Raw genomic sequence first — 16,242 nt, forward strand, 5'->3', positions numbered from 1 at the left:
CCTCTTATGGTGCTCTTAGGTGCGTCCCTCTTTTTACCAGGATGCTTTTTACAACTCTGTCGGCTCTTCTCTCGTAAAACTCATTGTCAGTCTAATTACTCTGACCATCTGTAAAGTGGTTGAGTGATCAAAGTGCTATGATACCAGCAGGGCATGAATGAGATGAATGGGAGAAATTAGATTTGGGTGTATAATATATTAGTTAAGTGACCACGACGATATGTATGAGGACTTTTATCAAAGGTCCAAAAATATTTGTGTCAAATCCGGTGATACAGGTAATGCTCCGAGTGCATTGTTTCAGATGCATTGAATCAGATCAGTTCATGGTTCAACTTTGTGTGTGTGTGTGTGTGTATGTGTGTGTGTGGAGAGGGTTATCTGTGGTTATTTTGGCGCTTGTGAATGTGTATGTGGGTCCTAAGGGTGATGAATAAGTAATGCAGAGGCGCCTAATGAAAGATAATGTCTAGTTAATGATCTGTCAAAATGAAGTGTTTGCTCATTGAAGAAGGGATCATCCCAGGCTTTAATTTCCACCCTGTGACTCATAGTGGTGAATATTACTTCTTTGTACACACAAAGTATATACACATACACACATATGTACATATAGTACTCCGATATACAAACACAGTCACACACAAACACAAAATACGAAAGCATTTCAATGCATTATGCTCAGGCTGAGCTCGGGTGCCAGTGAATGTGGCGGTTTGTTTGTGTATACACTGAGAAGTGCTGAAGCGTCTCATCAACCACTTCAGCTGCCTGCGGATTAACAGAGGAGATGGAAAGAGAACACAACAGCCAAACCACCCATAAATGGCCATCTAGCCAACAGCTATGGAGGGAGGATTAGCCTCTGCTTTATTCACCACACATCGTCGTCACGAACAGCTCTCACAGCTAATCTTGGCAGCAGCTTTCCTCCTCAGTGGGGTCGAGCCGCTGCAGAATAATTCTGAATACTTTAAGTATTTACTTAATACTTGAAGTAATGAGTGTTGATGTTTCTGTGATTTATAGTACAGAGATGCAGCTGAAACTTGAACCAAAACAACACACAAATCAGGTAAGAGAAGTGAAGGAGGCTTTGAATGAAAGTTGAGTTAATGGAGAACACACACACACACACACAGCCAGAAGTGTCCTTGGTTCAAGCTGAGATGTGCTAGCAGATAAGCACTGATGAGACTTTAGCATCAAAGACACAAACACGCATACCCACAGTCCTCCAGGCAGGGACAAGATTTGCAGACAAAGAGTTTGGACAGAAATCAAGTTTCTATTTAATGGTTGAGAGAAACAGAAATATAATATTTTTAAACATGGCACCATGTGGGTTCTTTGAAGTACTGCAGGTTAGAGAAATAAGTACCTGCTGTATTTTTGATTGCTGGGCTAATAAACAGATGTGCTACTTACCTCTCGACTCCCCTTGGTTGTACGGTACTTCGAGCATTTCAACCTCAAACTAGATGTGCTAGAAGTACAAGGTTGATTTCTTTTTCCAACAACAACCTGGAGGTCAGTAAAACCTGGAGACAGGTTTAATTGTATTGCCCGTGAGTGGACGCATGGGGGGTTTCATTTGTCACAACTGAATCACAACCTACAGCTTTAGGGTTATGTAAACTTTACCTCCACCAGGAGAAGTAACCGTGCGTGAAGCTGCACCTGAGACATGGTTATAATGCCAACCACAGTTACTTCTTATGTCAGCCACTGAAACACACCACTAACCACTAGTCTCTGAATGCAGTACAAATGTAGCACAATATACATACATGCAAAGGCAAGCACAGTCATGTCACACTTACACTGAAAACTCTAACCCTAACCCTAACCCTAACCCTAACCCGGGCAATTGACCATAGAGTATTTACTGTGATGGATAAGATATCTGAGGGAGGCGCTCTGATTATTTCAGTGTAATAGACAAAGATGTGCTGCGGCTGTTCACATTGCCCTGAGGCACAAAGGCATCAAACCCACAAACCTGGGTTTGATGAACATATCGTGGTCAGCCATGGTACTCCCAAAGCATGCCAACTTATTTTAGGGTGGAAACAAAACCATATCTGTCCTAACACAAGGACTTCAAGCTATTAGTTTGTCTTTTTCTCTAGACACTATTAACATAATAGTTGTGTGTTGCATCTGTCCATTACTCTTCGTAAACCACAGAGCTCCAAACTTCTTCATGGTCTATTGATCTGAACTCTCGTGTGCACTGTAATCAATATGCTTTGCCATCCATAAAGCCTCCACTTCTGTGTGTTATCCCACTTTAGACTGGCATTTACTCTGTGTGATCAATACTATTATAAACTAATAGCATACTAGCTAAGTGTCATCACTTCAATTCATGCAGGTTGTGTCCCTGATAAACACATGGGAATGGGAACGAGAAGAGATTCTCCATCTATTGTTTGAATGCAAGCAAACTTCTGCCCCAAGGCCTCCATCTGTCCTTAGATGCCGGCTGGCAGTGTGTGCATGTGTGTGTGTGTGTGTGTGTGTGTGTATGTTCTGACTTATAATGACCGAGCAATAAAGGATGCACATGGGATGTGTGGAATACAATTGGCAAACTATAGGAGACATTTTTAACATCCCACTGGCACTCACAAATCTGTCAGTAGTTTGGAGGTTCCATTATATTTTAAGGCCTGCTGACATCAAAGGAATTCTTAAATATGTATTAAATAAGCCAAGATCAATATTTTAGTAATATGACCTTTGTTTGAGTTCCTTAAGGATTTCACTTGTGTCAGGTATTTGCTCTCGTCATCTCTAGCCTCACACACAATCCCAGCAGGTAATCAGCATTCGACTCAACACTCTCCTGTACCTGTTGAGAGGGGAGCAGTGCCAGAGCCGAGCCGTCCTGCTGTTTCCTCCCACAGGGCAGAGTTATCATCAAACAGGGATGCTTCAGTGGAGCTCACCCCCCTCTGTCGCCTAACCGCCAGCTTAGTGCCACATGGACACACCGATTGAAGAGCAGGATAGTGAGGTTTTGGTCCAGATGTATATGGTGGCCCTCGCTGTGCAGTGTCAGTCAAAACACAGGAAGAAAAGATGGATATTATTCACTGTAGTGTGACAACAAAAAAGACAGACCCAAATGAAGGAGTGCATCAAAAGATTCTTGACAGGAAGAAAGTGCACTAAATAAACCCTAAAGGAACAGCACTGGTTATCTGTTTTCCAGCTGTGAACATATAGAATCTGCAAAAGGAAAGACCAGCATTTGAGTAGATTTTCCTTTTATTATACAGATTAATTGGGCGATGTTCTCAACAGTGACATAATTTGCATTCTTGACAGCGTGGCTGGTGTAATAATAAAACTGAGTCAATCAGAGTCTAATCTGTAAAGCAGGTAACAGAACATTTAACAGACATAATAGTGATTTACAAGGCATTTTTAGATGCAACTAAGGAACAGTGACAGTAGAGAAGCATAGCATCATAACAGTGGCTGTCAATCAACTGTGGCTAATGAGCGTAAATTCAATAAAAATCACAAACTCACTAATTTACATTGAAAGGCTGCAGATACCCTACAAGGGAGGACTGTTCATTGTCAACACCGTTCTGCATGCCGCCTTTGTACAATGAAGTAATACAAGCAAACTGTGTTGCCACCTACAGGCAAAGTAAGTAAAAACTGCCGAAGCACCGACAGTGAAGCAGCCACATTTACTTTATTATTTACACCAGTGGTTTCCCTTACATGTCCGATGTGTTCACTGATAAAAGCCTATGTTCTTGCCTATAAGGAAACTAGAACTGCTGGGCAGTTGGCCTGGGCTGGATCCTTAATGAGGAAAGGGTGCTCCCATCATCAGCACGATCCTTAACCCCGTCTTAACTCTGCATTAAGCAAATCACCAGTCTGAGCTTTTTTAACAAAGACAGTTTGTGCCCAGCAGACAATATGAAGATGTCGCAAAGCATTAGAGGGAGCGTCAGTCACAAAATCGGACATGGCCGATTGTTAAAGACAGCTCTCTCTCTCTCTCTCTCTCTCTCTCTCTCTCTCTCTCTCTCTCCCTGTCACCACTTGGTATGAGGGTGACCTGGCACAAAACCTGACACAGATGGCATGGTCAACCCTCAAAGCCACTCACAAACACACACACACACAAGCATCCACACAACTTCGCCCTGACTGTTTTGCTCTTGCCAAAGGGTAAATGAACGTTCTCATTTTGACTAATTTCAGACTAATGATACTGTACTTTAGAAACTACGGGCAGACACACACAGAGCACTGAGATTCAGGCTTATTATTAGTCAAAGCAGCCATTTGGTTGGGATTTGCGGGAACAGTATTGTGGCGCGGGGCACTTCCCACAATCGATATACCATTGCTGCTGCACTGCCTCCCATTAGCTGCAGATATTTGTGTCTGATTGGGAAAACAAAGCTGAGGCCATTTGTTCTCATAATGCAGATGCAACAGCAACATTGCGCAGCAACATCCAAGCCAAAAATATTGCCAAAGAGGAAAATGAAAAGAGGTTAATTAAGAATCCCACTTTATTAAAAACTGTCTTGAAACATGATTCACAATCAGTGCACAGTCTATAGAGTACATACCACATATCATCATCCAGTAAGACTGGAAAGAAAACAATAAACCATAAAGAAGATAATACACTAAAAAATAAAGCTTAACAATTCAAACAACAACGGGACAAAGTGTGATTATCCCACACTGTGCACAGCATGCCCACAATGTCCCAAACAAACATAAAAGCATCAGGCTGTTTTTCAGACTGCCAGCGGACCTGTCATCATCAGCATAACCTCTGGACCTCGTTCTTATATGTCTTACAAATGGAAGCTGTAGCCCAGCCTGGCAGGAATTTCATGAAGACCTAACATTGGTTGTTTCATGGTTGATCGCCTTTGGGATAAATAAATAAAATAAACAGATCAAAGAAACCGCCAACCTCAAGACCCTGATACAGAAAACGAGAAGCAAAGAGAGAGAGAGAGAGAGAGAGAGAGGAAAGACAAAAGGCTGGCAGGGGTTAGAAAGAAAGACAAAGAGTGGGAGAAAGATGGAAAAGCAGCAGCAGTGGCGTGATTGGGGAGTAAGCAGAGCTCGAGGCTTGCAATGACAGGTAATCACTCACACACAATATGCTTTGACAGCACAAGAAACGTGTCAAGAAGAGATCCCCCACGCAAACAAGCAACAGCACTCCAAGTCACACATACACACTGGCATTCCCACACACACACACACATAAAATCATCATCGATTGTAAATTAGAGAGGTGGCTCTTGTGTAACAGAAATATCAGGCAAGAGGAAACAGCAACTTTCCGCTCACAAGTGATTTGTTAATACTCAGAAGATCTTGAAGGTTTAAAACCCCAGTTTATGTACAGTATTTGCTGGATTATGGCTTGATGGTTCTATATTTAGTAAGCACTGATGAGTCAGGTTCAATCTCACCCACATTGAAAGGTTTGCGGCAAGCCAGGCTGAGCTGCCTTGTGTTGATATACGCGCAATTACAGTTAGGCAGCACTTTATCTCCTTGCACACGGCCACTGAACGTGCATACTCATTAGGTTTGCATAGTGGACGGCCAACAAATACAGAGTATGCGCAGTGCCCTTGGCAGAGAAGCAGATGTGCCATCCAGAAGATGAATCTACTCCACAAATAAATCAGACCATCATAGAGTTTTTCCCAGAGGATTAGATTTGCTAGGGCACACCTGCGTACTTACACAAACAGACACATGCAGTACAGTACTTAACTAACACACACACTTAATGTCCAAAGACCCATGTAAGAGAGTCACACTCATACACACATGCAGGCGTAGGCATTACATAATGAAGACTGCCCTTCTAATCCCAGGGTGTTCAGGGTTCCTCCACCTCAGCAGCAGAGAGATGCGAGATGAAAAGAGGGAGGGCATGCAGTGGATGAAATAATCTAGTGTGAAATCAGTCATGAAGGTGTGTAGATTAATCCTCCCCATGTCTGAGGCCAGGGCACAACTACTTCACTGCTTGCAGTGGAGCTGAAGGTCAAACTCAAACAGCATGCAGCAACGGAACAGTGCCATGACCAGAGCTGAAAGATATGCATCTAACAGTATGAGCTTGTCACACAGATGCAGGATTAAGCCAGAGACAGAGCTTAACCTGGAAAAGTGTTACACTGAAGAACGGGTTTTTAATTTGTTTTTGTTTGAGTAAAATGCTTCTGGATTATCGTGTCCAGGAGAGCTTTTAAAAGGTTTTGTTTTAATAGTAGTAGGTTGGAATATAAAAATGGGTTTTCATGCAGTGGACAGCATATGAAAAAGCTCTGTATAGTCTGTGTTTTCATATCAAGATGCTTTCAGTGGTGTTGTTGATTCTCTGATGGATGGGAATGTGTGGAATGGTGAGGTTTGAGCAACTAGGGGTTCAGTATTATTACTGTTTTTGTAACTGGCTTAATAATCTTGACTCTGACTTCAGGTAGCACTGATCTTATCATAAAATCTTTATCTTCCCAAACACAAAATCCAATTTCCCAAAGCGATATGGATGCCCAAGTCCTTGAAGTGGAGAAAAACATGACCTTCACCTTAAACCTTTTTGTAGTGGCATCCAAACACTGACAGTCTGAAGTGTTTATAGGGCTCCCAATGGCCACATTTGAAGGCAGCAGAGAGAAGCCTGCAGCCACAGAGACGATCAAAAAGCTGTGGGAGAAGTTGAAATCCCGAATGCTGGCCATGACTTAGAAATCTTTTTGAATATTAACAATGAGTGGAAGGAGTAGTATTTAATCATTGTTGATCTGATGATGCGGCAGCAGTGCTTTGCTGTAGGCCTGTCACAATAATTAAATTATGGGCTCATTATATCATAAAAAGACATGACTGTGATCGTTTCAGCTTTCTTTTTAACCTGTGGAAAGTAAAGTGAAATATATATATAAAATGCACTATCGTTATTATTATTGTTGTTTATTAGATATTTTAACATTTTTCACAATACAATGCTTGAATATTCTTAAACATTAAAAATGAACTCTTTAACCAGGTGTACTTGCATTATCATTATATCAGTGGCATAAAATGGACTCTGAAAGCAGTTATTGTGACAGACCTTGACCAGACTTTGCTGCAATTTATAATTAGTCACCTGGCTTCAGTCACTAAGGTAAATGACAGGAAAAAACATAAAATCAATAGGGTTCTAGCCCTGGGGATTTGAACCCTAACAAAGTTATTTTTAGGTTATGTTGAGCAGACAAGCCAGTTCACAGGAAAGCTGTGGCTTTCAAATAAACATGACTCTGACTCTGACTATAACCACACCAGCTATTTCTCCTACACTGCTACAGTCTTGAATCTTGAAGCTAAGAGTGAAAACTATTTGTGTGTAGATTTCCAGCAGGGGAGAACTTCATTCTCTAGAAACACTCCAAGTTCCCACAGGAATCAAAGTTCATGTCCAACATTTATTTCTAAAAGGGGACTGTTTCCCTGCGCCACAATGTATTAAGAGTAAGGCTAAACAGACTGAACAAAAAGACACAAGAGAAGAGGACACTAAAGAATGATACAGATAATGCAGAGCCGCAAATACGTGAAAGGCTAAACCTTATAATTAAGTTATCTTCATTTAAAGTCGGACAGCATTCCCTTTGGTGCTGACCCTGTGTCTGACGCTGAGAGACAGCAGAGCAGACAGAGAGGAAAGGGGAACAGGAATGAGCAAATGAAAGAGAATAATGAGACAGAGACCAAGAAGGTGGTGAGGGGAAGGGAAAGGAGCTCCTCTGGAGGCATAACGTGAAGCTGTGAATGAATGACAGAAAGAAAAGGAGAGAACACAAATGAGGCACGGATGACTTTCTGATATTTTTTCATGTAAGGCAAAGGTAAATTCCACAGAGCAGGGAGGTGAAATATTTCCCTTGCATTCATTTCTGACACCTGTTTGGCATCAGTTTGCACTAAAAGTTATTCATTTTGCACTGAGGATGATCTCCTCGACACTGAGTTCAATTTTGTAAAGACGAAAAAAATCCTGAATACAGAAAGGTGACAGAAGAATGTTTCAGACCATACAAAGAGAAGGCAAGACCCAAAACACAGTACAGCAAGCATGGAGAGTTGCATATGGACAGTGAATACATCCCCCACCAATGTCTAATATCAAGGTCCTGAAGAGTACTGAATTATTCCAACCAGTATTCTTAGCATTTACTCCAAGAATTCCACAAGTACATAGACAGTGAAATGTTGCCACAGTGTTTTCTGCAGAAAGTTGTGTTTTGGTTTTTGAAGCACAGATTTCACTGTTATTTTAACATTGAATTCACTGTTAATATACGCGACACACAGCAAAAAAACTCATAATAGAGGCATTGTGCGCTACCTGATCAGCATCAAACTGCAGACGGACAAAATGAATGATTGCTTGGAGAACAAAGTCTAATATTTTACAATTTTTTTTTCTTTCCTCAGGTGTATGTGTAGACCAAAACAGAGCTATAAGTAGAGTGGAAATTGGCCCAAAGCATGACTCTAAAAACTGTAATTGGTAATGTTGCTCCATTTCCGCTGGATGTATATAATTAAAGCCACTTTTAATTGATAGCACTAAATTGACTGCAGTGCTGCTTATCTGGTACCTGAGGCCAAATGAGGATAAGGTTCATCTGTCCCTTTGGTCTGTTACCTCAGGCCTTGCAAAGACTGTTTTTTTGCAAAATGCATGTCAAACCATCAGGGAGAGCACAGGTTAAAGCAATCCAATTGCTAATTAAGGGTGATCTATGAACAAAAGATAGAGAAACTGACACACCAACCACAATACACATCAGGAAAAATGAACACCAAGCAAAAATACATGCAAAGTAAAACACACAAAAAATAAATAAATAAGAATACAAAATGGAATCATCCCAAATAGGTGTAAACAATACAGAAATATCAAATACAGCTAATACACATGTGACATATATAACGAACCAGCGACCCTCCAATCACAAGCTGCTTCTTCAACCTCTAAGCCGCGGCTATAATGAAGTATCATAAAATACACGTTAGCATTTTCACTATCATATTTCCTATATGCCTCAACTGTTGTTAATATGTCATCAGTTCTATGATGATTAATATGATTTTGTATGCTCTTGAAATCATGTAAACACTGCACATTATCAGTCAAATTTTCACTGGCAACATATTTCATTTGTTTGCAGCCAAAACAGGCAACCTTGCAATACACAATCATGCACAGTAAATACAGCATTCAACCCATTTTAAGGTTATTTTTAACGACTGGCAGAACTTTGGTCAAGGTCAACCAAAGATTGTAATTTTGGTCATATTTATAAGAAAATTATTTGATGTTTAGGATTCATGTACATGGACAAGAATTTTCAATTAATAACTCATGCTGACAGTAGCCTGTCAGCAATTTGTGCCCACGTGCACAAAGTCTACTGGTCACATTACATTGCTTTGTGGGGAAACCGTTGTGATATTGTGTTGTGATGCTACACAGGCACTGACAGTAAGAGAATAGAAACTATGTGAATTTTTTTTTTTTTTTGTCCATTTGCATGCCATACTTTTATACAGTACTTTAAAGATTTTGAGTACAAACATCAGTCTCTGCTTTCCTTATTCTGCTAAACCGCAGCCACCCTTAAGTGGAAGTCCACCATCCTTTAGCCATCAACAGTCCTCCTCTACCTCCTCTTTTCACCCCCCACCCCATCCCCCCTCCCCTGGGAAGCCAGCAGAGTTGAGGCTTCCCCCTCCTCTTGATAAACGAGCTGCAGGAGAGGGAAGCTACACGTTGTACAGAGGAGAGGAGACTATTACACATGGAGAGAATGGGGTTGTGGATGAAGAAGAGTGGAATGAGGGAACAGATAGCAGTTGCTTTCACAGATGAAAGTGGTGGCTGGTCACTGGCCTGTGAAATACAGAGAGAGGAATGGCTGTGCTTTATTGAAGCTGGAGCTGTGCCAGTCCAGATATATATGGATAAAGAGAATCCTCTTGTCTCATACTGGCTTTAGTCTAGGAGGTTGTCTGTCACTCCAACTTTCTGTCTGAATTGAAAGAGCAGAAAAGTGATCTTGAGGCAGTTATTAGTGTTTCCTAACAAGGAATTATACATTACATTTTCATCATGTCCTGCTGACTGCTTGCGCTTAATTTTTTGTTATTTCTTGTAATGACTGTATGTTATTTTTATTTTATGCATTATTTTTCCTTGTCAAACCCTGTTGTGTACATCCATGATATCGACCCCTTTTCTTCATATGATTATGTCACATGAAACTTGCAACCTCAGCGTTCACTACCAGTGCATCTATGTGTTATTGATTATATTTCTTAGTCTGAATCAAAACACAATGTTTTTGAAAGACTGGACAGACATTTAAATTGTCTCTGAAATTGTTTGCACACAGGCAACCAAAAACAAGAAAATGTCAGCAATGAACCTTTGGTCAACAACGCTGTGTCCACTTGAGCTATTAGAGCCAATACTTCTCGTTCCTCCGGGCAATCTGGCGGTCTGCGGGGCAAGCTCGCAAAGTTGTCAATCATGCAGTCATCTGTCCAATGTTGCCTGAAGGGAAATAAGGGCTCATTTCCTCTCCCTCCCTCAGAGGTAAAATGGCATGGCAGAGGTACAGGGGCGCACGGAAGAGCCATTTACACATGGCATTTACTCGCTAAATGTGTTCACTGGCCTTTGGATAATGCACGTTTGCTGACTTTCTCTGGCCCTTTTTCCCAGGAAAAAATTTTTGGAATACCGCAACAGTGGAATATTTAATTGTTGCCCGGGATACAGTTGTGAAAGGGCCAGTGAGATTACCTCATTTTCACTTACATTCTTAGTCTTTACTTACGTGCCTTCTGCCCACCTCGCTGTGCCCTGGGAAAGTGTGTTAGCACTCAGCTATAGGTCTGTATTGATTGCTCTCACAAGGATCTCTCTCACAGGTTTAAAGATAATATAGGATTTTCTTTGTGCACACCACACATGGGATCTCCGATAACTATGGGCTTGTGTTCGCATTTTGTTGCCACCGCTATAAGTTTACATGAAAGGACATCCCTAGAGAAAGCTAGCACACCAGGGGCACAAATACAGCAAGTGATCAATAGCCTCTACACAGCCACAGGATGAGGGTCTTAACCATTAACAATCAATTTCAATCTTCTCCCTCTAAGCCATCTATAAGCCATGTATATAGCATCCAATATACAGTTCATAGCACCTCTCAGTTTCTGATTTATTACCTTTGCATTGTTTGTTTGCTTTGCCTTTAGTAGGAGAAAAAAGCTTAGAAGGAGACATCAGTACATCCCTTTGAAATTTGATATCTGAAAGGACAGAGATGCTGTGGATTCCCCAAACCTTCAAGTACAGACTAAAGAAAATAATCAGAAGTACAAAGAAAATGATATTCTGATGAGAATAGCAAGTGAAAACAAAGAGGAAAGACAGAAAGAGTAGGACAGTGGCCAAGAAAAGTTGGATACAGAATGGGGAAAAGGACCCATGAGGAGGATGGAATAAAAGATGTTTTGTCCCAGCTTGTCTCAGTGCAAATAAAGCCCCCAAAACAAAGAGAACAACAACAAACATGTCTTCAGCCAATGATCTTAGGGAAAGAAAAATTTTACATGAAAGTAATCTCAGTGAAGCTTTATCTTATTGTGTTATAGAGAGGATTGAACAAAGGAAGCAAGCCGTGGTCTCCTGACTGGAAGTAAAGGATGAGGGGATGTCGCCTGTGTGACTACACAGCAATCATCTCTAATTATTTTTGCCAAAGCTCAAATCCCTGTAATCACACTGGGGCTTAGCTACACTTATCGCACTCTGCTCTAATGGGATCAGCTTGATTCAAAATGGAAGGTTATCATTTGGATTTATCACACAGGAGTGAACATCCAAATATAGAGACACATAAGCACGGAGGGTTTGCAAACTTCCATGCATGACAACAAGCATGTCTTTACATTTACATACTGTTTGTGGTGCCAGTGATTTTGTTAATGATTAGTGTGATGGATAAGTCAAAGATGTTCAAGAGTTCTTCCTGTGTTTTTATTTTGCTCTGCAAATACACAGTAAAGTGTACAGTACAGTACAGACAATATGTGTGGTGTACAGTGTACAATGTTTGTCAGGCGGCGTGCAATTACTCTAGCATCAACACACCAAGGGAGCAATCATTAGATTACACAAAGGGTGAAGTGACTCCTCGTGTTTTCTCCCATAGAAAGCCTCTGTGTTGTGCCATGAACACTGCAAAGTTTACTGAGTCACAGCGACATCAATGCTGAAAGTCTCTTGTCATCATGGAGGTCAGTTAATCTTAATCATGTAGGCTATGGTGTGTGTTAACACAGATCATTATTCTAGTTTTAACATACCCCCCCAAACTGTGCCTGTTCAGTCATACTGTAGCTTACTAACTATTTTGTGAATGAAAATCTTGTTGTCTGCCAAGTAGGTCATGTTTTCAGTCTGTTTTGTCTGCTTGCAGCAGGATTATAGAAAAACTACTATCCCGATTTTCATTAACTCAACAGGAAGGAGAGTAACATGGACCGAGAAAGAACCCATTTAATTTTGGTGCAATTCTAAATCACCGGGCGAATACACAAATTATTTTCTGCTTTCAGTAAGTAGGAAGTGGGTTGCAGTTTGTCTCCACTTCCCCGGCTCAAGAGTGCAGCATTGATAGAGAGAGTTCGGCAATGAATGAAGAGCAGGAGCCGTGAGACAATAAGAGAAAATCAGAGAAATAAAACATTATTTTCTGATTGCAGTTCACAGCAGTTATATTCTAAAGCACAAATAAACACACCCACACCTCCACAAAATTCCGTAGAAAGGCGCCATGTGAATTCACACGCCTGGAGCTCTTCAATGGCACAGACAATGCAGAGCAAAAAGACGGAGACACTGATGTAACCTGGTCACTACATTTTTAGCCTATAGTTCAGTGGTTTAATCTTTGGCTCACTCAGTGTCAGTGTTAAGCTACTGTCAAAACAAAAATTCAACATATTTCATGTTAAAAGCCACCTGAGAAGGCTACAAGACCTTTAATAGGACCTTTTGAGTCTCAGTACTTAATACTTTTAAGGTGCTGAGCAACCAAGGAAGTTTTGAGCTGCTATTAACTGAGTAATAGACAAAAATCGAACTAAAAGCTGTCTCTAAATAGAGGCCAGGTTCTCTCTGCCACCGAAGTAAATAAAAAAAATAAATATACTATCAGGGAATTTCTGTTATTTCTTGGGAGTTTTCATTCCCCGTCATGCAGTGCAGGTATCTGGACAGTTAATCCTATTCAATTCAAACCACAGATGTTTTATACAGGTGCAGTATGAGAGAAAAGACAGCTTGATCTGCAGAATGTTATGTGTGAAAAAAGACAGTAAATGGGGAGGAAACATCAATATTTCAACCTTCTTCATGCAGTTCATGCAAAGTGAATGACTCTGCTGCTTCAGAAAATAAGCCTATAAACATAAGCCTATGCAGTTTTCTGCACGTACTTCAGGTTTGCAGTTTTATCAGAAGCACGAGAAAGAGGCTACACAGCAAGGCCTTTTGTATAAATAGGAGAATAAGCTCTTCTGCAGCTTTTTCTCTCAATCCACCCCCCTGTTCCCACTTTGAATTTTCACTTGTAGTTGTGTCTAAATACCTGTTCATCACACGGGAACTCGTGCTGAATTTAAATGGTTATCCCGTAAGGAACACATTCTAAAAACATCTACAAAAGATGTTAACCGAATAAAGCGTAAAATATGCAACTCATCAGCTGAACGGGCGGACTGCATCGCTGTCTTCTCTCTTACCGCAGCTCTTAACGTAGCCTGACAAGACCTCCGCCCACAGCATTTACTCTGCCGTGGACATGAAAGTTTAAAATAGAGTGCTGTTAGTTATGGAGAAAGGGCAAGGAACTGCTGCAGCTCAGTTTTTCCAAGAGCTTAAAATTATGGAAAGCTGTATTTTTGCATTCTAAGTGCTTTCAGCTTAAGGGTCTACTACATCTATTTTCCATTTAAGGAAAAAAGGGGGGGAAACATCTAATTTTTAAAAACCTCTCCAATTGCTTTACTCATGTGACATAAATCTGAGCTCAAACATTTCTCTTATGTGTCAAATAACAGGACAAACCTTTCTGAATCCTCTTGATCCTGTCCTTTAGCAGAGTGACGGATGCTTTTATCAACAAAGACTGAAGCTTTTTGTCTCTGGTGACCTCTGCTTTACATCCGTTGTACATACAGCATGTAAGCCTTGCAGGCAAGCTCATGCTTTGAATACAGATTAACTGTTCAATAACAGAGCTTGCTTCAAGTGCATGAAGTAGACATCGATCAAATTTTGTTTTCTCAACACTTGCAAAGACAGAATCAATTAGATTTAGGCTGAAATGGGGAGTTCAGAGTCTGTTGTAATTGAAACACCATCTCTCAAGAATAACAGAGCAGTCAACTTCACACTGGAGGGACAAAAATGTTCAAAAGTACAAAAGAAGAAAAGAGGAAATGTAAAGTGGGTGTGTGAGACAGAAATGACAAGACAAACTGAAGGATGCCATGAGGTTCATACACCAGTCTCAGAGGTAGATAGCTAATTAATCTCTCAGCAGGAGCAAAACGTCAAAATACCACACAGACCCAAGATGGCATGGAGCAGGAAGAGGAGGAGGTGGGTACAACATCAACAGGAAAAGAGGGAAACTACAGAATATAATGAGAGGAAGAAAACAAGTACATGACAACCAGTGACAGAGATCACAGCGTTTTAGATGTAGGAATATTGCAGCTGGTGCTGAGATGATGAGAGGCAGGCAAAACCATTGTGTTCCTTAGACTGCAGGTAACTTTTTAAAGCAACAGATTGCTGAGAGAAGTATGAATCTGGATGTTATAAGAATTAATCCAAAAATTGCCTCAAGTGATCTGTACCTGAAACGGTCCAAAAGTTTTGTTTTGGAGCAGCAGTCAACAGTCAATTGTACTGTCAAATCAGTTGTGTTATGTACAAATGTAGCATCTCACAGACATATTGTCTGAGGGGCAGAGGTGAAAAATAAAAAATAAAAAAGTACAGCAGCATCATGCAGTTAGACATCGGCGCATAGAAAGTCATGATGCATTTATGTTAAGACAGTTCCAAATCGTGGTTAAGATTTAAGTTATTTTATTATCTGATTCAAAGTTTAACTAGCACAACTCTGTCATAAAAACACACAGGGGGCAGTCAACTATTTAACATAATGTTTTCTCCACTAGGAAGGCACCCTGGGGAGCCCTGCATCATGTTGTCTGCAGTGGAAGGGCACCATAAAGGACCTTTCATCACATGTACTCCGATGGCAGAGAACCCAAGCGGGCATTTTATCATATTTTCTCCATTAATAAAGCAGCGTAGTGGGCATTGTATCACATTTTCTTGCACATTTTGGCCACCATAGACAACAACATTATGTTTTATCTATGATAGAAGCATCCAAGAGGGCAACTTTGCTCCTTTTTTTTCAGACATGGGTCACCCGTGGGGCTGATCACTACCCTTTCCTACATCTTATTTTTCCAAAGCTTTTGATACACTTAAACTATTAATATGATATTCATGAAAGTTTTAAATGCATTCTGGGAACTGAAATATACTTCATGCGGTGTGTCAAACTGTTTGACTAGACATGGCTCATCACATCACGTCTGTCTTGCTGAAGCAGAGTGGAGATAATAAAGTAGCATTTCCGCATTAAATAAATGTCTACAAACTACTATACTTTTGTCATATAATGTGTTGAGGTTCCAACAAACAGTACATTTCATTTGGTCACCTGTCGCTATAATTTCCAGAAGAGAGTCAGAGAATGAGGAAGGAAGTCAGCAAACGTGACTAAATGTAACATGAACAATGCTTTAAAAAGATTCTTCATCCATGAACATTTCCACCTGAGTCACTTCACATTTTAACTGGCAATGGTGATAATTGTTTGACAACGGAGACAACAACTCCCATGATCTCACGTTATGTATGTCTTTTATTATTATCATTGAGAGACCCCTGATGGCAGAAACCATATGCTGTACGTTTAACTAGTGATATTCCATTTCAACCTTTGGGCTATTTGGGTCACTTCACCAATTTTAAATGTGAAGTTTCAGTTTGGTCATCCC

General features: G+C 40.6%; 1 protein-coding gene across 1 annotated transcript in view; it reads right to left on the reverse strand.

Moving 5' to 3' along the window:
- LOC124065580 overlaps window positions 1-16,242 on the reverse strand; it is a 61,312-nt gene that overhangs the window by 5,937 nt on the left and 39,133 nt on the right. Inside the window, exon 3 of the mRNA XM_046401059.1 lies at window positions 2,858-3,053. Coding sequence (XP_046257015.1) covers window positions 2,858-3,053 — 196 coding nt within the window. The remainder of the gene's footprint in view (window positions 1-2,857; window positions 3,054-16,242) is intronic.

Source organism: Scatophagus argus, chromosome 10 (genome assembly GCF_020382885.2).
Source record: "Scatophagus argus isolate fScaArg1 chromosome 10, fScaArg1.pri, whole genome shotgun sequence".
Taxonomy (NCBI): domain Eukaryota; kingdom Metazoa; phylum Chordata; class Actinopteri; family Scatophagidae; genus Scatophagus; species Scatophagus argus.